The 23,336-nt window shown below is 41.4% G+C and overlaps 1 protein-coding gene across 16 annotated transcripts in view; it reads left to right on the top strand.

Moving 5' to 3' along the window:
• Positions 1-16,889, top strand: part of MBNL1 (muscleblind like splicing regulator 1) — a 179,416-nt gene extending 162,527 nt beyond the window's left edge. For 10 of the 16 annotated variants that reach the window (XM_035132493.2, XM_060274468.1, XM_060274465.1 and 7 more), the window contains 4 exons: positions 2,759-2,794; positions 3,657-3,751; positions 11,046-11,120; positions 14,130-16,889. In XM_035132493.2, the coding sequence (XP_034988384.1) occupies positions 2,759-2,794; positions 3,657-3,751; positions 11,046-11,102 (188 nt within the window). In that variant the 3' untranslated portion in view covers positions 11,103-11,120; positions 14,130-16,889. The remainder of the gene's footprint in view (positions 1-2,758; positions 2,795-3,656; positions 3,752-11,045; positions 11,121-14,129) is intronic. The other 6 variants (XM_060274466.1, XM_060274469.1, XM_035132486.2 and 3 more) reach the window with 3 other exon arrangements.
• The last annotated feature ends 6,447 nt before the right edge of the window (positions 16,890-23,336 follow it).

Genomic DNA, 23,336 nt, shown 5'->3' with positions numbered 1-23,336 from the left:
TTCTGGGAAGATCTGGCCTGCTTGGTCTCTTACTGCATTTATTGAAATAAATATATGGAATGGTATGTTGGCACTATTTCGCATGTCGTTGTGTGAAACGAACTGTTTCATATCCTAATGAGAACATATCTCTTTGTGTGCTAAATTCTGCTAGAGAAACATTGAGGGACTCTTAATGGGTTTCTTCCCCCATTTACTACTTTAAATCAAACTTTGTCTTGAGCTGGGGGAAAATGGAAGATAAAGTTTGAATTAGCAAGTTTTGAATTACACCTTGATTAGTGAATTAAACCTTTTGAAGTCAAGGTGATAATTGTAATAGCAAGGTTGTTGTTTTTAATCACTGATAAACAAAGGGGTCCTACACAACTGTCTTTTTTCCCCATACCTGCCAGTTTTTGCACCATAGGTTTTCATTGCTGCCTTCCATTCATTTGCTGCAAACCCTGTGCAAGAATGTGTGTTGGTTTAAAATGTCAGATTAAAACCGAAAGCATGCGTAGTTAAATTTCAGGAAGTAATGATAAAGAAAAGCAAATGCTCTTTTCATTACATATGTACAAGTAAATTAAATGTACAGATTATAGAACTAATAATATGTAGTGAAAATGGTATAAAAATAATAGCAATAATAATGCAGATAATGCTGATGATGTATAATATGTGCACATTATGCTTATCAAAATAAGAAGATAGGCCTCAATCTCAAGGGACAATTAAAGAATAAACACAAGGGAAGTGGAGGCAGAGGTGAGCCAGGAAAAATATGCCCTTTCAGTTAACATAGATTCAACCCAATGCCCTTTGTTCATAGAAATATTCCTTCTGTGATTGCAACGTTCTTTGACCCAGAGGACACCTCCACTAACAAAAGGGGTGAAGCTTAATTTCTCCAATTCTGCCTCCCTTTTGCAGTCACCTGTACTACCTGTCAGAGTGGCCAGGGGGGGTAGGGTTCCCCCCCCCAAAAAAGCTGTGGAACAGTTTTCAGAGCCCCAAAGCGAAGGGGTATTGGCCAAATTTTTTATCCTCTCTTTCATTAGCAGGAACGAGGAGTGCTCTCTCCATGAGCAAAACCCCACTCACAGAAGATGTCTGTTTGCATGCACACAGACAGTGGAGAGGGGTTATGTTGTCCCGCTAAGTCCAGAGAAAAGCAGCTAAGCTATATCCATCCGGAAAAACCAACTGGCCCATATCACTGGCTAACCCTGTGTTGCATCCAGACTAACTTAAGCGGACTTAGTTCCCAGCGCAATCAGTGGGATTTAAGTCAAGACAAACTTGTCCCCTTCCTTTCAATAGGATCTTTGCTCAACTTAGTCTGGATCCAGCCCAATGCCTTCAATATAGATCAGTCCTAATAATGCCACACGTTATACTCATCATTTATAAAGTTTTTTTAGTAGTTAACATTTCAAAAGCAACTTCGAATATCATAATTAATATGTATGGTAGTGATACCGTGTTTCTCCTAAAATAAGCCATACCCCGAAAATAAGCCATAGTGAGAGGCAGTTTAACCTTGTAGGTTAAACTTGTACCATACTTAATTAAAAAAAATAAGACATCCCCTGAAAATAAGCCACCGTGTTGTTGTTGTTTTTTGAGGAAAAATAAATATAAGACGGTGTCTTATTTTTGGAGAAACACGGTAATTGTATGCAACAGATACAAGATAATTATATAATTTAAAACCAGTTTACCAATAACTGTCGTAATTTCAGCACGTGTTTGTTTCCGCTGACTTCTTTAGTTGCAAAACCGCTAGAAAAATCTGCAGAGGGCATTATAGTAACATCCTGCACATTTCCTTTGCAGAAATGTGTTTCCTGTAGAATGACTGGTTCTTGTAGCTCTTGTCCACCCATTGAGAACAATTGACCTCCATCCTGACAGAGTGCTCTCTTTGCACAGTCCCAGATGCAGAACCCACAATTAGTGTGGCTCTCAGCAGCATAGAATACCTTGGTGTGTTTAGTTGTCAACACATAGATGCCATTAAGCCTGGATCACTCTTGAATCTGCATATATTGAAGGGTGTGTCGCTCTCCATTTGCAGACATCACACTAAATGTGCATCCATTGAAGGGTAGGGGCAATGCTACATGCAATTTAGGTGTGCATGTAGCCTCATATGTAGAGAATTACAGGGGTGCAATGGCGCCCCTAAATTATCCTAAGATACCCTGCGTGGACCAGTATTTAGGGTGGCGCCTGCTTGATACGCAATGTTGCAAACCACAACATTAGTTCTGATTTAATATCTGAAATGAAGGCACTAGATCTCAGTACAAGTGAAAAGTACCACGATCCAATAATGTCCTGCAGGTTTAAAAACAAGAATAATAATTTAAGTCAATTTTCAGGGTAATGGATTCGGGACCCAGCAGGCATTATGCACTTAGTAAGGAATAGATTAATTAAAATCGGTGATATTAAAAACCAACAACTCAAGCTTCTTCTCATGCTGTTAGAGCCTTCATTACCCTTACTGCCCTAGCTCATTTTAATCAAAATGCCAGCACACAGTTCAATCTGCTTTTCCTCCTGCCCTGCTCATGTCAGACTAGTTCTAATTGACCACCACCTTGCTGTTTGAGTTGACTGTGCTGATGGTTACATGCCACTGTTTCCCATAATAACCAATTTTTTCTTCTTTGTTCAAATGAGATTTTCCTAATTACACGTGTGATGGGTTGTTTTAATTCTTTTCCCTTTGCAAATCCACCTTCCTGTTGCAATGCATGATGGGCAGGCTCAATATTGTGCATGACACCCGCTACAAGTGTTGGTAGGTGCCAGCTTTGTTTCTTGATTACCTTTTTTTAAAAGAAATCTGTTTAGCAGCTCACAGACTCTCAAAATCCACTGCTGGGTCTTTAACGTGTAGCTATTGTACCAATCCATCCCCCCCTTCCCTTGCACTAACAACTTGTCAATTAAATGCACTTGCTTCTATTTAATTGACACAGAAATCCTAGAAGCCGTTTAGCAGACCAGGTGGCTGTGTGACACATCCCCACTTGCCCTGTCTCTCCCCCCGCCACCGCCAACACCCCCCCCCCAATGCCACAATCTTCTTAGCAGCTCTGGTGGATTTTGACTGGACTCTGAGTTCCAGTTTTTTAGAAACTGTTGCACGTCTTCTTTCTTTCTTTTGAAAAGAAAAGAAAACATTCAGTTATATACTTCGTGCAAGTTAATCCAGAACTAGAATGTCAAGCCAGGAGATTATGAAATGTTAACAGCGGTAATAAAAAAAAACAGGGGGGGAAGGGTGGTGGTGGCGGAATATTTATCGTGAGACGTTAAAGATAGGGGGTTACGTCAAGTTTGTTGGTTGACTATGAACTGAAATAATTGAGCTTGATTGTGTTGATTCCCGTGATTTGATGGTAACGAGCGTTTCTCCTCCTCTCTCCTCCTCCTCCTCCTCTTTCATCTCTCTCCCTCCCCTCCTTCCTCGCTCTCCGGAATGTTGTCCCGCTTTTTGCGCTGCGATTGCATGTCACTTTGCTGGTGGTGATATCTCGTCCCCACGGCTTATCTGCTGATATAAATACCATACTCGACGATTCCGCCACCTGTTGCCATGGTTTCCCATACTGCTACACTCTCCTGTATGTTTGCTTATATGATTTTCCTCCCGAAAGTTCCCATGGTGCACGGCGGTACGCCCACCACTGTGTCTGCAGCAGCAACATCTGCCACAAGCGTCCCCTTCGCTACAGCAGCCACAGCCAACCAGGTTTGCTAATTTACAGCTTTGTTTCTTAAAACATAACTCAGAATCAGTGCTTTTCAGAAGCATGGGGTTTTGTCCGTCCCCCCTTTTTGTTCTGTTTCGTTTTTTTGTTCATTTGTACCTCTTGTTGGCCTACACATAGCTTAACTAGCCTTTTGCCCATGCTCAGAAAGGTGCTGCTCCTCCCATTTCCAGTACTAAAATATTTGACACAGTCCCTCTCATGAATTACTCAGCATAGGAAGCAAAAACTGCCTCCCCACCTGTTTTTAGAATAGTCAGAGAGCTGGGTAATAGTTCAAGTTCAAGGCAACAGTACTTTGTTTTACGTAGAATTTTACCAGGATTGGTTAAGTGATGGATTAGTGTCTGGATAGGACTCCAACTCCCGCTCAGCATGGCCGGTGACCAGGAATTCTGGGAGTTGGAGTCCAACCAAATCTAGAATGCCACAGGTCCCATCCCCCCCATCCCTGGAATAAAGGATCAGGGATGCAGTAATCATAAAATCATTACTATTGATGGCTGGAATGTTCCGAAGCTATCAAAATCTGAATACTTAAGCCTTTATAGCACTGTGGCTTTCCTTTCACTTTTCAAATCAGTCAGGGGATTGACAGCCATGTCCATTGCAAACCAGATTATATTTACTCTTAGAAATCTATCCCAATTGCCTCTCTGCCTGGACAGTATAATTACAACAAACAGAAACATGGTAACAAGCCAGTAAGTAATAAAACTACTGCGCTTCATATATCAAACTCGGATCAAATCTGACTCAAATTTAAGTATGTGGTTTATCCATTTGCATGGCTCTTAATCCCACCATCAATTACACAGCCAAAGATTCAAAAGTCTGCGCAGATGCTTGGCTATTCAATAGACACAGCACACAGTTCATAGGTCGTGAATGGTAGACCGTCAACATTTGATTATACCATTCTGTTTGCCACACAAGTGAGCAAAGCGCTGTTACACTCAGGTCCTGCTTGCAAGGCTTCCAAGGTTGACCACTGCAAGAACAAAGATGCTGGACTTCTTGCATATAGGCAAGCCAGAAAATCAAAGGGTATTCTCTTGGGCCACAGAACATGGTGTGCAACACAATCCTGCTAATCTTTTCTTGGAAAGAAGACCCGCAATATTCAGGGTACTTACTCCATAGTAAGTTTAGAATTGCAGCCCTGATATGCGCAGGACCCCACTGTTGTGCATGAATCAGCATAAATGCAGATGTTCTACTCTTTTGCCACTGCACCATCCATTGCTCCACAGGTGCTCAGCAGAAGAATCGGTTGCATTGATGGTGCTGTGTATATATTCCCATTATTTCTGCCCCCTCCCCCTTTTTGGTGAAATAACACGCCTGTGAACATTTTCAGACACTAAAGGATCACCCTTTAAGACTAGAGTGTTTGAACATGAGTCAGCTTTCACTTTCTTCCTAAATGCATTATTAGTTTGCATTGCACCTTGCATTGATAAGTGCATTGCGTGGGAAGTGGGAAATTCAAGGCAGACCATACCGGCAGCTACACTGGGACCTGAGCACAGGAGAGTTTGTATAAAAGGATTTCTAGGGGAATCATCATCAAGAGAGGCCACAGCATTTCCAAAACACTTGATGATCCATGAAACTCTGGCAGGCCAGCATGCTCTGCCACCCCCATGCCTGAACCTTACATGTGTAGAAAGAGTTACTTTTTGCATTTTTGCATTCCTGGGGATCCTTCCCCTCATCTCCCAAAACATGGGTTCAGCAACCCACCTGCTTAGAATGAGCTTCACCGTAGCTTTGCACTGGACGCTGCTGAATAACTATGAGAGCAAACATAACCTTGGGATTGCAGAAAGCAGTTCATACCTCAGTTGAAACAGAGTGGTTACAAAGACCGTAGGTGCTATGGCAACAGATTCGTGCACATTTGCTAATGGTTCCTCTCCCACTCTCACCTGTGCAGCTTCACATTTGCTGTATAGGAAAGCAGGATCTGATCGGCCCTATTCAGACATTCTCAATCGAACAATTCCAATCTTAAGGGCAAAAGGCAGTGGTATGCTTGTTGGGCCCAACCGCCCATGTTGCATTCCCGACGACCCACTCCTGCAGCCCCCCATGCTAAACGTCTGTGGTGAACTGGCTCTGTTTGTGTTGGTTTCTCGTGCAGCTTAGACTGATTATGCAGAGTTCTCAATAGCATGCGGTGCAAGGTCCCTGCCGCAAACGTCTGCTGTCAAGCAAGACAAAGGCTGTCAGTCCACTAAGTGGTCCCCTGATGTCCCCCCCTCCCACGCACACAGTTGGCATTGTACGAAGGAGAATTAACGGAATAGGGATACAGAGTTCACAGAGCAGTACAAACGATAGGAAGCCAATGCAAATTAGGTGTAAGTTATGCAACTGTATCTTATCCGTAGTCCAGACTCCATTCAGGAGCAGGGCTACTGTCAGGTGAGCTGGCCTTAAAGAGAGGGAGGTAAAGGTAAAGAGACCCCTGACCATTAGGTCCAGTCGTGACCGACTCTGGGGTTGTGGTGCTCATCATGTTATTGGCCGAGGGAGCCGGCGTACAGCTTCCAGGTCATGTGGCCAGTATGACAAAGCCGCTTCTGGCGAACCAGAGCAGCACACGGAAACTGTGTTTACCTTCCTGCTGTAGCAGTACCTATTTATCTACTTGCACTTTTGACGTGCTTTCGAACTGCTAGGTTGGCAGGAGCTGGGACCGAGCAACGGGAGCTCACCCCATTGTGGGGATTCGAACCGCTGACCTTCTGATCGGCAAGCCCTAGGCTCTGTGGTTTAACCCACAACACCGCCTGCGTTCTCAGGGAGGGAACAAGCTTTTAAAATGGAGTTTTGATTTGACAGTGTAACATCAGCTGGGTCACATGGTCATGCGACCCTGTTGAGCAGAGTTTGGAATATGGGCAAGTCTTCCCCTTGTCCCATCTCACCCCTGCCACTCACCGCAAATGCTCCTTTTGGGGGAACTGACTTAGCCAGGATGGAGCATTTTCCTCTCAAATATTGCTTGAAAGGCTGGCCATGAGCCTCTCGCAGATAGGGTATTGCTTATGCCAAAGTTCAGCATACGTGGCTCGCAAATACAGACCTCTGCACAGGGCACCTCCTTGCGTATGTGCTCTGGAAATGGCTGGAAATGGTTGTTTCTTTTTTCTGTATGATGATCCCCAGCATATAGGTGGGTGAGATGTCTTGTTTCCAACTTCATCAAGACTCCACACAGTAATGTCAGTGAAAGAGGAATGGTAGGAAATTGCACCTCGGGTGTGTGCCCTTTCTGTTGGTTAAGGACCAAAAGGAAAACAGCAGCCAGGAGGGATTGGGCAAAATTGCACATTTCCAGACAGTATGCAAACTGATAGACAACCACTCTTCAAAATTCACCCTTCTCTGAATTTTGCAGTGCGGTGTTCCCATCAAGTATTGTGTACAGAAATGCATATACTAGGATGAAGCATGCATAAAAATGCTTATATTTATGAAAATACCAGATGGGAATTCATTACAGCATGGAAAATATAAAAAATATACAATATACAAAAACATGTATGTTAGGAGAGATTTGCACTAAAATGGTGGTGAATTTTTTTTTTTTAAAAAAAAAGCAAACTGATCTGGAAATGTGGAGAACTGAATTTTAAAAAATGGAATTGATAGACTTGCCCATCCCTTATGGCCTGTTCTGAAGGGCCCCCACAGGCCCCCACATGGGACTGTTGCCACAGCCATTGCAGTGGCCCCAAATCCTAATATTATGATTGATTCATAAGCAACAAAACAAAGGACTGTATATCAGGAATCCCCCCCCAAAAAATTAGTATGAATCAGTTGATAAACAGTTCAGCCATATTAAAATGTTTTTTAAAAACAACAACATCTTTTAGGATCATTAACGTAAAACCTCTGGCAAAATCCTCTTTCCCTCCCACAGATGATAATTTACCTTTTCCGTCTTTTTAAAAGACACTGCCCACCCCCATACCTTTCCCAAGCCAGATTCTGGGAGATTCTCTTTTCGTTGTTTCAATCTGACCATTTCATGCATATCTCTCTGGGTCTTCATAACGCACTGCAGCCAAGTTCCGCAGCCAACCCTCAGTATATGCATATATGAGCCATATATGTATATAGTATGTAAGCATTGTCGACATAATGTAACGCCACCAAAAATAGCCCGCCCGCCCCCACCTCCCGCAATGTGCATGCATGCAGAAGTTTGTTTGTTTTTTTAAAAGAACTGGCCCCTTTGTCGTCACTTGCCAGTGCTCAAGGTCCTTGGTCTGTTTCAACAGCACTGCTCTTGAAGCTTCTACACAGCTGGGTGCAACATCCTCTCCTGCTGCCGTAGAAAACAAATGGTATGAGAAGCTCGATTACACTTGGCACATGTTTCCGTGCACACGCACAAAAAATGTGCTGTAGAAATGTATACAGTACACCTAAAGAACAAGTATATAGATAGGGGGCAGTTAGTCATGCTTGGTGGGTGGGATGGGGGGCTCAGTTACAAGACGTGCCACATCTCTTCATCTCCCATCTCCTGACCCGTCTGGTGGATATTATTATTATTATTATTATTATTATTATTATTATTTCAACTTATACACCGCCCTATACCCAGAGGTCTCAGGGCGGTTCACAACAAGACCACAACATATAAAATCAAACCAAAAGCCGTAACCCAATAACCCACCCACCGCAAAAAGTCGCATTCTAAAAGGGTGTTGGATGTCAAGAAGATCGACCAAAGGCCTGCTTAAAAATGAATGGTTTTGCCTGGCGCCTAAAGGTGTATAATGAAGGCGCCAGGCGAACTTCTCTGGGGAGAGCATTTATACTTGAATAACAGCCAACGAGAAGTGTATACACTGCAGACTTGAGGGAGTAGTTGAACAAAGTACAGTCATACCTTGGTTGTCAAATGTCTTGGTAGTTGGATGTTTTGGCTCCCAAACGCCGCAAACCTGGAAGTGTGAGTTCTGTTTTTTGGAAGCAGAACGTCCAACGTGGCTTCTGCGGCTTCCGATTGAGTGCAGGAAGCTCCTGCAGCCAATCAATCAAAAGCCTTGGTTTTTGAACCATTCCGGGAGTCGAACCGACGGATTAAATTTGACAACCAAGGTACCACTGTATCGTAATGCAGAACCTTACATCTGGTGAGTAGGTCCTTCTTTATCCTTTCTGGGCCAATTCAGACTTCATTTCAAAGAAGGGAAATAGTTCTGTCTCAGGTTTAGTCCCAGATGCTATTTCTTTGCATCTGAAGCCCTAGAAAGCCACTGTCTACCAGTGTAGACAATACTCGGCTGAATGGACCAAAGTCCTGATTCAGGATAAGGCAGCTTCTTGCATTCCTAACTTTGAAGTGCAAAGAAACACTCCTTTGTTCAGACCACATCTTGGGAAGGCCCAGGCCATTCGTGGTTTGCATATTCCTATATTCAGTGGCTATGGCCCCCAGTTTGTGCAGGATTCCCACTGCCAGCTGCAGAAGAGCCACACCTCATCCCTGCAGTGAGACATTTTGCTAATGATGACCAACAAGAAGAAGGCCCAGTTATAATCACCAATCCATATCCCACCAAGTTGAGTTTGTTTTAATTGTTGCAACTATAGTTCAAAGTACAGTCATACCTCGGTTTAAGTACACTTCGGTTTGAGTACTTTCAGTTTAAGTACTCCGTGGACCCATCTGGAACGGATAAATCCACTTTCCATTACTTTCAATGGGAAAGTTCGCTTCAGGTTAAGTACGCTTCAGTTTACGTACTCCGCGGACCCGTCTAGAACGGATTAATCCACTTTCCATTACTTTCAATGGGAAAGTTCGCTTCAGGTTAAGTACAGACTTCCGGAACCAATTGTGTACTTAAACCGAGGTTCCGCTGTATTGATTTTTAGAAGAAAAAATACTCCAAGTTATGCACCATTTGAAGACTTTCTTTCAAATGGCAAAGAGAGAGAGAAGAACTGTATCTTATGGTGCAAAACGCTACGTTTCATAACAAAACGCTACGTTTCACTCCAGGCAGCCTTACTTTCCATATTTTGGAAAATTAGACCCTTGTGGGAAAAATTTAATATGGATACTAACAATTCTATACTTTTAATCCACAATTTAAAGACACTTGACAGTGTGATCCTAACCATGTCTACTCAGAAGTAAGTCCTGTTGAATTCATTGGGGCTTACTCCTAGGTAAGTCAGGTTCAAATTGCAGCCTTATTTTTATAAATAACTTCCCCTGCACAAAGACCCCTGGGGCAATATTTATAAAATTTAAAGCAGAAATGCCATTCATAAAAAAGATCCAGACAGTGTCAGCTATAGTAAAAACAAAATGCAGGTCATAATCAGTAATTCAAAACAGGGAAATAGCGTTTCCAATGGCGTTTTTCGACTTACGAATTTTTCGACTTTTGAAGGTGCCTTCGGAACGGATTAAATTCGTAAGTCAGGGCACCACTGTAGATGATTCTCTTTCTTGCTTTGCTAAGTTTACTTGCCCAAAATGGAGTCTTTAGGAATCTGGGGAAGACATACTGCCGCCCCACCACCACCACCACAGCTGGGGAGAAGAATATATTGGGAATAAATCCAAGAATCTCATTAGGTTATTCTTGGGAAGATACTTAAATTTGTGCCCCTCCCCACCAAATGTGTTTGTGTGTGTTTGTGTGTTTCAATGCAAAGATGGAAACAAGTACGGTATATGATTCTTAGGTGCATGATAGCTTATGTACTTGAGCTTTTATTCCAGTTCAGTTCTGGAGTGGATATTCTGAGTGTTGAAGATTCCAGCTATGCCTTCCAATATGCCTTTCGCTTGAATATCAGCACAGCTTAACCAGAAAATGAAATGATTTGCAACAAAACAAATCTGGCTCAAAGTATCTTAAAACTGAGTGTACAAAATGCATGGGCCAAAAGGTTGCCAAATTTTTCCACAGCGAGTTGGGCAAAGTCCCCCCAAACCGTATAAATATGTGTAAGCCAACAAAAAGGACTTTTGAAATTATTGCACTGCATGAACTTTTAACTGTTATTTTATCCTTCTTTCTAAACAATCAGTAATCATTACTAAACATTGGTTGATATACTACTTGACAGAACATTTTAATTTAAATTGATACCTGTGTTTTTGTTAACTTGCTGTTCCGATGTAGAAGTCCACCATCTTTCACCTGAGCTGTTAGTAAAAAAAAAAAAACTGCATACTTGTGGAACGCATTATTCACAGGTTACATTCCTTTTCTTGTTCTTCAATAGATACCCATAATATCTGCCGAACATCTGACTAGCCACAAGTATGTTACACAGATGTAGACATATAATCATCAAACAGTAAGTTTCTCAAGTGTGCTTTATATTGCATTTTGCATATAGTGCTATTCTGGATTTGCATTTTCTCCTCCGTGGAACAAGAACCAAGTTAGCAGCCCAGTTTGGATGTAATACCTACAGCAGGCCAGAGAGCACACTAAGCTAGGACTCCTCCGTGGTATCTGCAACACAGTCCTATGCATGCCTACTCAAAGTAAACCTAAATGAGTTGAATGGCAACCCAGGTAAACGGGAAGTGCTGTAGCTTCCCATTTTCCTAAACGTGCATAGGATTCCATCCCTGGTTTACCATGGACAGGTAATTTTTGTACTTGGAGGGAAAAAAACCTCACCTTCCCCTGATGCCCACACCCATGCAGTCTGAAGGGAAAAGTCCATTCACACTTTTAATCCTGTCATCTACTGTATACACAGGCTAGTTGTAAGTGGCATTTGAAAGTATCATTGGGCGGGGGGTGGGGGAGGAACACAATAAAACCCCATAAATAATACTCTAGATAATGTACTATGCCCTACTGTCTAACTACTAGATATGGAGACTGCGAAAGATTTTGTGTGTATGTCCTAAAGGAATGTTGCATAAATCCCAGGTGCCATGCAGGTGTCATTTTTTAACGATTACATAAGGATGGTTAATGACTACATAAGGAAATGGCTCATATCAAGGAGCCTTTGATTTTTCTTTCACTGCCACAGATGCCTCAAAGTCTCTGTAGGTATAAGCATCCAATCGGCAAGGTGGATCATGCAGCACATGAATGACTCTCAAGTTGTCATGCAATGCAGTTTAAGCCTGTGTGGTCCATAATAGCCGCAAGTCAAGTTGCCTCCGTCAGCACACCAAAAAACATCATGTCCTTTCAGTAGGTGCAGGCCTTCGTCTCCTTTTGTGCGAGACTCAGAACTGGGAATCATCAAGCTGATAGTCTCTCCCCAGCACAAATTACCAAATGATATTGAATTTGTGTGTGTGTGTTTTGTGACAAGAGCTGTATGGAGAGATCAGGTAAAGACCACAAACTCATCCAGTTACATAAATTAATCTTGAACTGTAGCTCCAGCTACTGAATGCCAGGTCTTCATAAGTTAACCTTCTGCTCTGTGAGAAAAGGTTTCACTTGACTACACCTGTCTGCTTGGAAGAGAGTTTTTTTCTTTCTTTTCTGCACTTAATTTAAATTTGTGATTGGAGTGTTCAGTACTGGTTCTGCCTGACATCAAATCTTCATCCAACAAGACTATTTTTAAGTTGCCGGTAATAGCTCCTCTGCCATCTCCTCTCCCCGTTTCAAGGGCAACGCCTGCTGTGGAAATGGAAGTCTCTCCAGAACTTTTCCCTCTTCCTGCTTTAAGTTTTGTCTTGACATGAAATGCATTCACACGACAGTGCTGTGAGGCCACTTTAACTGGCATGGATAATCCTGACGTTTTTCCGTGGCAGTGACCTCACAGAGCTACAGTTCCCACAACCTTAAAAAACTACACTTCTCAGCATTCTCCGTGGCAATTCAAGTGCCATTCAAAGAAAATTGACCTTTCAAATGCAGGACACTTCACTGTCAAGGCTGACAGTGTGGTTACCACCTATAAATAAATAAAAGGCAATGGTAATGGCAGGAATCGTTCTGTACACTGTACCTTCCAAAGCCACCTGGGTGTATTCTGAGGTCTGCAACTGCTATCCTTGCTCCTCTGGCCCAGAACTGTCATCTGGGGTGATGGCATGGAGTCAATTGACAGCCACCTGTCAGGAGTGCTTTGATGGTGTTTCCTGCTTGGCAAGGGATTGGACTGGATGGCCCTTGTGGACTCTTCCAACTCTAGGATTCTATGAATTTTGCAGCTGTAGCAACACAGCATAGCTCCAGACAGCCCTGCTTCTGTGTGTCACATTCCTCCAGGGGTTTGTCTCCTGCAAGGGCGGCCTTCCTTCTCCCTAGGGGTGCCTCACTTGTGTCGCTGTTCCCAGACAGTCCACTCTGCTCTATAGAGAAACCCCTCACTTTGCCCAGTAGTTCGAAGTCTGGATAGATGGACCTCAAGTTGCTGCGCCTTCTCTTCCAGTCAGACTTGCTGCAGGTGCAGTTTCTCTCATTCTCAGGCAGGAAGACCAACATGGAACTGGTGTTGCAGGTTGCCGCAGCAGCTCCCTCACCATCCATGTCTCTTGGTCCTTTGTACACCGTGAGACAACACTCCGAGCCCCAAAGCACCTTTGCAAACTCTCCCTGTTTGCACTCTCCCTGTGGGCCCACTTTGCATCACAGCTCAGAAGGATATTACAAGCTGGGTAGAGGCTGCCACTGTTGCTCCTCAGTCTGGCTACAGTTCAAACACTTAAGAAGATAAGAAGAGCCCCACCGGATTGGCCAAAGGCTCATCTAGTCCAGAGTCTTGTTCTCACAGTGGCCAACCAGAGGCCCATGGGAAACATTCAAGCAGCACCTGATAGCTGCAGCTCTCTCCCCACCTGCGATTCTAAGCAACTGGTACAAAAGAGGCATGCTGCCTCTTACAGAGAAGGGAGAGAGCAAAGGCGTTGTAGCTGGTAGCCATTGATAGCTTTGTCATCCATGAATTTTCTTCCTCTTTGTAAAGCCATCCAGGATAAGTATGGGTGGAATGGGGGGAAACGTGAGATCAAAAAATGGCACATAATAATTAGTACTAGTTATATCCTGGTTTGTGCTCAGGTGTTTAGCAAGTGCTGATGCGGTCAAAGCTAAATAAATCAAAAAAGGGAAAACTTTGCACATCGCTTCCCATTTTAACTCAGGACAGATTTTGCAATCAATGTGGATTTAAATGCTTGATCAATTAGTAGTGTATGTCGTATTTCAGTGCATTTGGATTAGAAGTGTTCAGGGGCTGTCATTGTTATATTTGAATAGCATCGAAGGTGGTGGTCGTGGTATTTCTTGCATGGAAGTAAAGTAGAGGGGGAAATAGCTGCAGTTGTCGAATAAACGAAGGCGACCCCTTTCCCACCCTCTTTATTATTTTCCACAGATCATATAAAAGAAAAGAGGACAGTGTGACTGAATGAAGAAACGGAACAGGTCATTAGCCATAATGTATATACCGTCAGATAACAGCACCCAAATTTCCTCAGCAGTAAGACATCCACATATTGCATGTTAACAAGACGAAATGACAACTCGGAAATCCACTGCACACTGTTGCCTATATACTTTGTACATTGAATAGATATTTGTGCTGGGGTGATCATATTGTCTAAAGACTACAGCATTGTCTATCTTTTCTAGCACACAGGTAAAGCAGCGCATTACGCACCAGAGGTATGCGCTGGCAGACTCGTTCCTACATAATCATGTACGTCATCTTGAAAAGACAGACTGTGATGTAGCCCTAGATCCATTATGTATTGGTACGTCTGTAGACCAAGATATAATTTTTTAAAATAAGTTTATTTCTTTCAAGGTTTACAAAATAAAATAACGAAAGGTGCACCTTGTATTTAAAATTGCCATTATAGAAGACAGCGTGCATGCACAGTATAATTTTTATTTTCCTTTCGTGTTTTTTTTTCCGCTTTTAAGAGTTAATATTTTTAAATGTAATAGATTGTAAGAAGTGGTAAAAAGAGGTATCTGACAGAGATGAATGTGCCAAGTATAAACCACAACTGTGTATATTTTTAAAGCACATCAATGGCTTTAAGTACCATGTTGTTAAAGATGTTCATGAAGTGCCATAGACTGTAATCAAAAGTAGAGTATTATTTCTGCAGTGTTACTTTTAAGAGCCACGTTTTTAATTTTGCTTGTTTTCCTAGTTGCTAATCAGTCAAAGGGCACCCCTTCTGTTTTAAACCAAAGCTGTCTCAGAAATGGCCAGTTTTACCTTAGTTAACAGTAGGCAGCACATTTTTAAAATAAGCAAATACCAGTCTTAAACCCAGGTTATTCCTACACATACTGGATATATAAACCTATATAAATTATGATAATCCATAATAATAGTTATGCAAACTATACCATATAATAGACAATATACATATTTTTTTTTAAAAAAAACCAAACCTTTTTAAAAAAAGGGAAAAGCCATTTCTGAGACACTGTTTGAAAAACATTTGAGGAATTTTCTTTCGCTTCGAATTTCTAACCTCTGTCAGAAGTCCAAGAGACTCTAAAAGTGTTGGAGGAGATAGATTTTCGCTTTCTTCTCAAATGCATCACTTCAAAGTCACGCACTTCAAAAAAAAAATAGTGACTCTAATCATGAGAGAAGCACTGACATCAGATGCACGAATTTTTTTTTAAAAAAAGAAACCAAAACAATGAGATAAATGGAGATGTTAATTAGAACTAGGTATCGGGTGGGTTAAATATTGGGATGAATTTTATATGTGATTTCTTCTGTTCAGATTTAACTGCTTATAGCCTTAGAAAGCCTTTACAAAAATGAAACAAAAACATAGATGTGCATTCAAGTTTTTAAGAATGGATTCATCCAAAGGAAATCTTTTTTGTGGTTTGGCTGTTGCAGCTAGTAAAGGATATATTTTGCTCTGTTCAGCAAAGCTAAAGGGTTGCTGAGGTGAGGGCCAGGTCACTGGTAGTCTATGGAATGGAAGAGGAGAGAGTTCAGTTCTAGAACTTTCCGTACTTCCAAGTTTACTTGCAGGTTTTTATGCTTGAGAGATGCTTTCTAGAAAAAAAAAAGAATGATGTGTTGATTTTACTGATTGTACTGTACATCTATTAAAGCCTTAGATTATTACATTACGGGTTAAAACCCATACCAATGTAATTTCAATCGTGTTAAGAAAGTATAGGTGACTTCACATGTTATTGTAGTTTACTTACATTAGAGAATACTACTTATTTTTTTTCCTTGTTAAAATAGTAGTTTTTATTTCTTAACATTTATTAGATCATTTTCATTTTCTATTACCAGACGAATGCCATTTCAGTTTATAGAATTTTGTTTTATTAGATTTTAACTAATGAATTTTTCAAAATACAGAAAAAAATTAAAAAGTTTTTTTTCTTCATAGCATATGCAGTTTTGAATTTACATGTAGTATCATGAATATTCGTATTATTGTTAACTAAATGATTTATATTTTACTGATTTAATATTACAATGTAAGAATATCAGTCATTGTTAGTTCTTGTCTAGTTTTCATTAAAAGAACAAAGATCTTTTATATGGATATCTTATATAATCATTGCTAAGTAAGAAGTTAAGTTGTTGCTATTGCAACAATCCTGGCAGACAACTGAGTAATATTTTGATGATTTATTTTGTTTGTAATTAATTATAAAAGAAAAAATCTAGTTCCTAGATATCAGAATAAAAATTTATTTTCTACTGTATCCATTTCAAATGTTAAAATATTGTTTAAATATTTTTTTGAAATCCCTGAATATCAGGCCTTGTTATAAATAAGCTGCATAATCAATAGATCAAGGGACTTTTTGTTGATAATCCAAATACTCAAAAGTTTACGTATAACAAGAATTATAATATGTATGAGTGCGTGTGCAAACTCCTGAGGGTTGATTATGCTGCAATTTAGCATGTGGGGAAGTATAGAGAGAAGGTTGACCTTTTGCACTTCTGTATATAGTCAAAAATAAAAAAATAAAAGAGAGAAACCTGTATAATAGTAAGATCTTATTTTGAATAAAAATGTCTATAAATACAAGGAGTTTTGTTAAGGCTAATTAAAAAAAAAAAGACAGGCTGAACAAAATTGCTTGCAAAAAAAGTGGCACAGAGTTAGCACTCCAAACCCCTTGGGGGGGAAAAAAGTTGCTTTGCTTTATGTGAACAGCTTCTAGTTTGCCAGGATTCTTTCTGCTGGAAAGATTGGCCCTCATTCCCAGTTCTCATGACTAAGGACCCTTCTGCACTGTACAATTAAAGCAGTATCGAACTGCAGTCGTACCTTGGAAGTTGAATGGAATCCATTCCGGAAGTCCGCTCAACATCCAAAACATTCGGAAACCAAAGCGTGGCTTCCGATTGGCTGCAGGAAGCTCCTGCAGCCAATCGGAAGCCGCGGAAGCTCCGTCGGAATGTTCGGGTTCCAAAGAACGTTTGTAAACCGGAACGATCACTTCCGGGTTTGCGGCGTTTGGGAGCCAAAACGTCCGAGTTAAATAATAAAAAAAAAGCTGCACTGGTCCAAATCTGCCTGAAGATCATTACTAAATAAATAAAAAATTATTTTTTTAGAAAACAAAATTTCAAACAAACAGGTACTTCAAACCATTAAAGGGAAATCATGGATCAGATATGTCGTACATTACTCAAGACAACTACTGCATGTTTAAAGTATCAAAGAGAGAGAGAGAGAGAGAGAGAGAGAGAGAAAATATATATAGATATAGATATATATAAAAGATATATATTCTATTCAAAACAGTTTCTGACAAATTTCAGTAGTTTTATTATTCACACACCGACACAGAAATACACACACACACACACAAACAGAAACAGATATTGACTTTCACATGCTCACAAAAATGTTTAAAAATAAAAAACTCGTCAACAGGCAAACCAAAACAAAACATCATAGCTGTAGTTGTTATGTAATTATTTTTATTGCTGTAGTGATCCTGTTCTTTTAGCAGGTGGAAAGAAAGAAAAAAAAACTTATCAAAATTAACCATTTCTAACCTAAAGCACTTGAGAAACCATGTAATATATATGAAGCCAAAGTGAAGGGGCTGGGGTGGGGTGGGGTTTGGGGAGAAAACGATTGGATTGGATTCTCTCTGGTAATAATTCACACCGATGAATTAGAACACGTTGCACTTCCTGGCAACCCCTGCAACTTTCATCTGCTGAAAGGACAGGTGTGCTTGGTTTTTTACTATTATGTAATCACAGACTTAAATTTGCTTGGTAGTTGCTCCAAATTATGTACTCTGTCCTGGGCCGCAATTTGTTTTTCTGCTTATTTTATTATTACTGCTATAGTTGACCTAGCTGTATGGAGAAAATAAATAAATAAACAAATAAAGTTAAATTGCCCTAATAAAACTTCTCTTTTGTTGTAGTATCTTCTTTTCTGTTTCTAAGCTGGAGGGTGATGTGGTGTCCTCTTGGTATTTCCGCCGCCCTCAGAAGTTTGGGGGTGCCAGCCTGGGAGAGGGTATATTGCGTGGCAGCCCCCTAAGTAGTGGAATTGCCTCCCAACTGAGGCTCGTCCTGGCACCTTCATTGTGTGGTTTCCATCACATGGTGAAGGGGCATCTCTTTCCCTTTTTACACTTGAGCTACATATTTAGTGTCTTGATAGTAATCTGCATTTTAAATTTGTTGTTGCTGTGGCCTTCATGGATGAAGGGCAGATAACAAATATAATAAATAAGGGTATACTTTATAAATGTGTGTGTGTGTGTGTGTGTGTGTGTGTTTTCTAAATGTGTGTGTTTTCTTGTTGGGGGGCGGGTAGGGGGAGAAGAAACCCTCTCAGTTAAAAAGTTGATTCAGAAAAACGAAACACACCAGAGCTGAGCAATCTCTTCTTGCACTGATGGAGTGCTCACCTTAAGCACCGCATTGAATATATTTCTTAGTACTGAGCTGCTACAGCACAGTCAATGGCAAAAAGGAGGGCCACACCCCCTACTGGTGGAAGGAATGGGGTGGCCTGTACCTGTGGTAGAAACTGCTGACCAATCAACAGTCATGCATCTATGATGACCCCGCCTGCCTTGTCTCACCTGCCTTCCATGACAGTCCGGAAAGGTCACGGGACACCCCCACCCCTCACTTGAAATGGCGAGTCAGAACTACATTCTAGTAGTGGTCTGTGTTGGAGTCACCAAAGTGTAGCGTCTCAGAGAAATTTGGGGCTTGTCAGAAGCAAAGCCAGATCTGCATGGAGGCCCTTATTGGAAGTGCTTCAAAACACCTTGCTGATCCAGGCATTTAAAAAAAGGGGGGGGGGGAATTTGGACAAGTGTTTACCAAAACTTAAGGAATTCGCTGTTTCAACCCCTCTTGAAAATCTGCAACAACAAAAAAAGTGCATTTGGCTTTGAATATATGATTCTGCATATATTGCCGCATCAAACATTTGGTTTATTTTATTCTGACGTTTATCGTTCCATCTTTCCTACCAAAGAGATAAAAGCGAGAGACATAGTTCCCTCCTCCCTTTTTATCTTCACAACAGCCTGTGAGGTAGGTTAGGCTGGGAGACAATTAAGCGGCCAAAGGAGATTTGAACCCTGGTCTCTCAGGTCTTAGTCCAACACTCTGACCACTGCACAACACTGGCTCTCAACATACCATGCTTATCTTCTCTCATTTGAATGGAGTATTGGGAAGATGAAATGAGTTCTGAGGTAGGTACCCTGTTTCTCATATTTTAAGACATACCCATAAAATAAGCCATAGCAGGATTTTTAAGCATTCAAGGAATATAAGCCATACCCCGAAAATAAGACATAGTGATAGGCGCAGCAGCAATGCCGGCCGCGGCAGGAGGAGGAAGAAAAAAAAAAGACATCCCTTGAAAATAAGCCATAGTGTGTTTTTTTGAGGAAAAAATAAATATAAGACATGTCTTATAATATGAGAAACACGGTAGCCACGTGAGGGCTCTGCAATGGGCCTCGGCCTAGCCCAGGGGTGCGGAGCCTCTAGCACTTCGGGCCAAATTTGAACCACCAGGCCTCCTCACCTGGCTCGTGACGCCATTTCTGTAAAGCCATCCCCCTCTGCCTACACCTGACATCATCTATAAGGCCAGGTGTGGAGCAGGTGAGGGCAAGACTTGGCCAAAAGGGGCTTGTGGAGTGCTTCCCAAATGCCTGACAAATCAGCTGGTTTGGGGGTATTTGAGAAGCACTGTGCACAGAGCTAAACAATCCCTTTAAACTATACCCTCCCTGCTCCCCCACTTGCAGGCTAGCACCTTTGTCAAGCACCTGACATGTGCCAGATTATTGTCAGGTGGATAGTCCTGCCTACCTGTCAGAGTTGGCCCATGAAAGTGGGGGAGTCATGTCACCAGGATGCAAAGGTTCCCCGCTCCTGACCACAGCTTTTCCTTGAGCTCCCCCAGTTTTGGGGAACCTGCTGGTTAAAACCAAGCTGACACTCCACTTCCCTCTTCCCTTGTTTCACGCTTTTCTTCACTGGACTGTGAAATGAAGAACGCAGAAAAGAAATCCTGTGCAAAATAAGGCAGGTATGTCCATTGCTGCAATCTCATTGTTACATGTATTCTATATGGGAGCACAGATTTACAGTTCAGGGCCAGTTCGTTGCTGCCCAAAGTGCATTTACCTGAAGAGCTGTCATGAAGAAGATGAAGCAGACTTTCCCTCTGTTGCTACAGAGGGCAGGGTTATCACCAACCGGTAGAAATGGCAAGGGAGAAGGTGTCGAGTAAATACAGTATAAGGAAAAATATCTTAATGGTAAAAGCTGCTTGGCAATTAGCCGATTTGCACTTCACTTTAAACCGTAGTTAAACCATAGTTAAAGGTGAGTTTGCTGTGTGCTCTTGCATAAGGAGATGATTACATTGTGGTTTCTCCCCCCCACCCCAACTGCAAGCGGCCAGCTATGAGGAAATCTTAGTTGCAGCTCATTGTTAGTTTGGAGAGAAAGAAACCAGGATTTTGGGTTCAGACTATTACAAACTGTGGCTTAGCTCCCTGTAGTGTAGCAGGAATGGCAGGAATTTCCTCCCTGTGCCCCAGTTCACCTTTAAACTCTAGTTAAGCTTAACTATAGTTAAACTCTAAACTTTAAGGGGTTTAAAGTGATAGGCAAATTGGGCCCTTGGAACAGACTGCCTCAGAAGGTAGTGAGCTCTCCTTTGCTGGAGAGCAGAGGCTGGATAGTCATCTGCCAGGGATGTTGTTGTTGCATCCTGTGCTGCAGAACCAGCATACCACAGAAGGTTGGACTAGATGACCACCAAGGTACCTTTCTTTTTTTGTTATAATTTGGTTAAAGGATAAAGAAAGAATTCCCTGGATGACTAGGTCCAGGTTTGGCGCAAATGCTCTCTTGGACAGTGCCCCAGCAGAGATTTAAAATCACAAAACTTGCAGGAAAGTAAAGGGTAGAAATATGGGCTGTCAGATCTTTAAAATATCCCATTTTAAGTTTCTTCCAAAGCCTCCCTTAGCATAGAAAAAGAGACCACATGTTTGGTAAGTTACAAATGGTTTACTTGCAAACTTTCCCAAGGACAAATTCATGTGCTTTTCCATATGGCAGCAAGAAAAAACAGGCAGTTTAACTTAGTTTCAAAAAGGTAAGAGTTTCTAAATTGTTTGTAGAGAAACACAAAGATGGCTTGCTAAAGCCATGTGGTCTAAGCTCGGAGCATTAGCTCAGACATCCATTCTGGCTGGATTCACATGGTGGAAGAGAATGAACAAACTCTTGGGTAACCCTCCCAAGGTGAGGGGATGTGACCTAGTCAAGTTTGGCAGGACTGCTTACTGTATGGCCTTACCCCCATAATGCATTAACTAGAGCTAAACTAGTACTATGATTCTGTTGCATGCATATGCACCCCATTCCAACCCATTTAAAGTCTTGCAGCTGCACTGCAACATCCCTGCCACCTTTTATTAATGCCATATCTGCAGGTAACAATAACTGCTTGCATCCTTGTCTAAAGATCAGTTTGACTGGTTTCTAGAATTTTCACCCCATCTTGCCTATTGAAAACACAGCAGCGTAACAATAATAAAAAATAGTAAAACTGTAATTAATATCCTCACATGGCAACCCCACAGAATTCGGATCAAGTGTTACTTGTTTCTGTAGCACTATTAATATATACAGTGCCTGAGGCTGCAAATCTAAATGCAGTACAGATTAAGCCCCATTGAGCAGCAACACATTTGTTCACTGCTTAATACACTAAATGCACATTTATTTACTGCAAACAATGCAACTTCTGAATGTGTTGGGCGGTATTCAGTTAAATAATTGCACAAGCGGAAAAAGCCTATGTTGTAAGAGTGCAACATATGCCCTGAGAGCCTGATAATATGAATTGCAGCAATGGAGGAGGCTATAAAATTAGATGAGGGAAGAAAGGATGGATGCAACAAAAGGATGGATGAGACAAAAATGTATTTAGCAGATATATAAAGACTCTGTTTTAAAAGCTACCTATTTTGAAAAAAAATAGTTCCAAATGATCTGTCCCCGCCTTTTCTTCTGCTCCAGTCATTTAGGAAGAAAAGAATCAAAGCAGGCTTTGAAAAAATAGCTGCATGGAGAGAGATTACAGCAAAAACTGCTTTTGGCTGAGCGCAGTTTCCTCCTCTGGTTTGATCCACCCATTATCTCTGAACTGAACCTTCCAACTGGGTCAGCAAAACATGAAACAGGAGGCACAGAGCAATTGGAAAAGTGCTTGTCATATACGGCAGACAAGTAATCACACTCCTGCCCTTTGCTCACAGATTTAGAACTGATTTGTCCAACCTTTCCAATGTATGCCAAAGGCACGCACGGAAGAGAAAGGGTTTTAGAAAGAACAAAAACTTGGGACATGACCTGTAAACATAGGATAGGACTGTCATTTAACAAGACCTTCAGGTTTATTTAAAAAACAAAAACAAAATACACATACACAATTTTGCTTTACCAGTTTATTTATTCCACCAACATTGATTGGATTTGACCTCTATTGCAAAAGCATTTGAGTATTTGCAAAGCTGTTTACCACTTTTCTCAAAAAATCAAATAGACCACCACAGTACTATCTATTGATGTTAAAAATAATAATAAGTAAACAGGCGATCAGGCTTGTGTAAATTGAGTGTTGCAACTGCAAAGCAGGCTGGTTTTTGCCTGTCATTGTATCTTCTCTAGGATGAGAAATAGCTTGGCATAACACACTGTACCAGCAGGTGTCAGCATTGGAATGTGGTGCGATTTCGGGAATGTGCCTGAACATAAAAAGGGGAAATGTGTCTTGTCGAGGAAAGAGAGCGTTTGTGAAAATTTTGGGTTGTTGATTGGCTGAGGAGGCTCAGGCTATTATGCTCAAGGAATGGTGCTACGTGCTGTCTTTTGCCAACACCACCAGAGTTTATCTACTATTAAATGTGTCATTGTAAGAGATGCTGTTAGACTCCATCAGCTTCAGTTGGCATGACCTAAAGATGATGGGAGTTGTAGTCCAACAACATCTGCAGAGACACAGGCTCCCCACCCCTGCTTTAATGCATGTTCTCTGGGCTAGTA

Source organism: Zootoca vivipara, chromosome 5 (assembly GCF_963506605.1).
Source record: "Zootoca vivipara chromosome 5, rZooViv1.1, whole genome shotgun sequence".
Classification (NCBI taxonomy): domain Eukaryota; kingdom Metazoa; phylum Chordata; class Lepidosauria; order Squamata; family Lacertidae; genus Zootoca; species Zootoca vivipara.
Note: the sequence above shows the minus strand (reverse complement) of the source record. Positions and strands in the feature narration are given on the sequence as shown.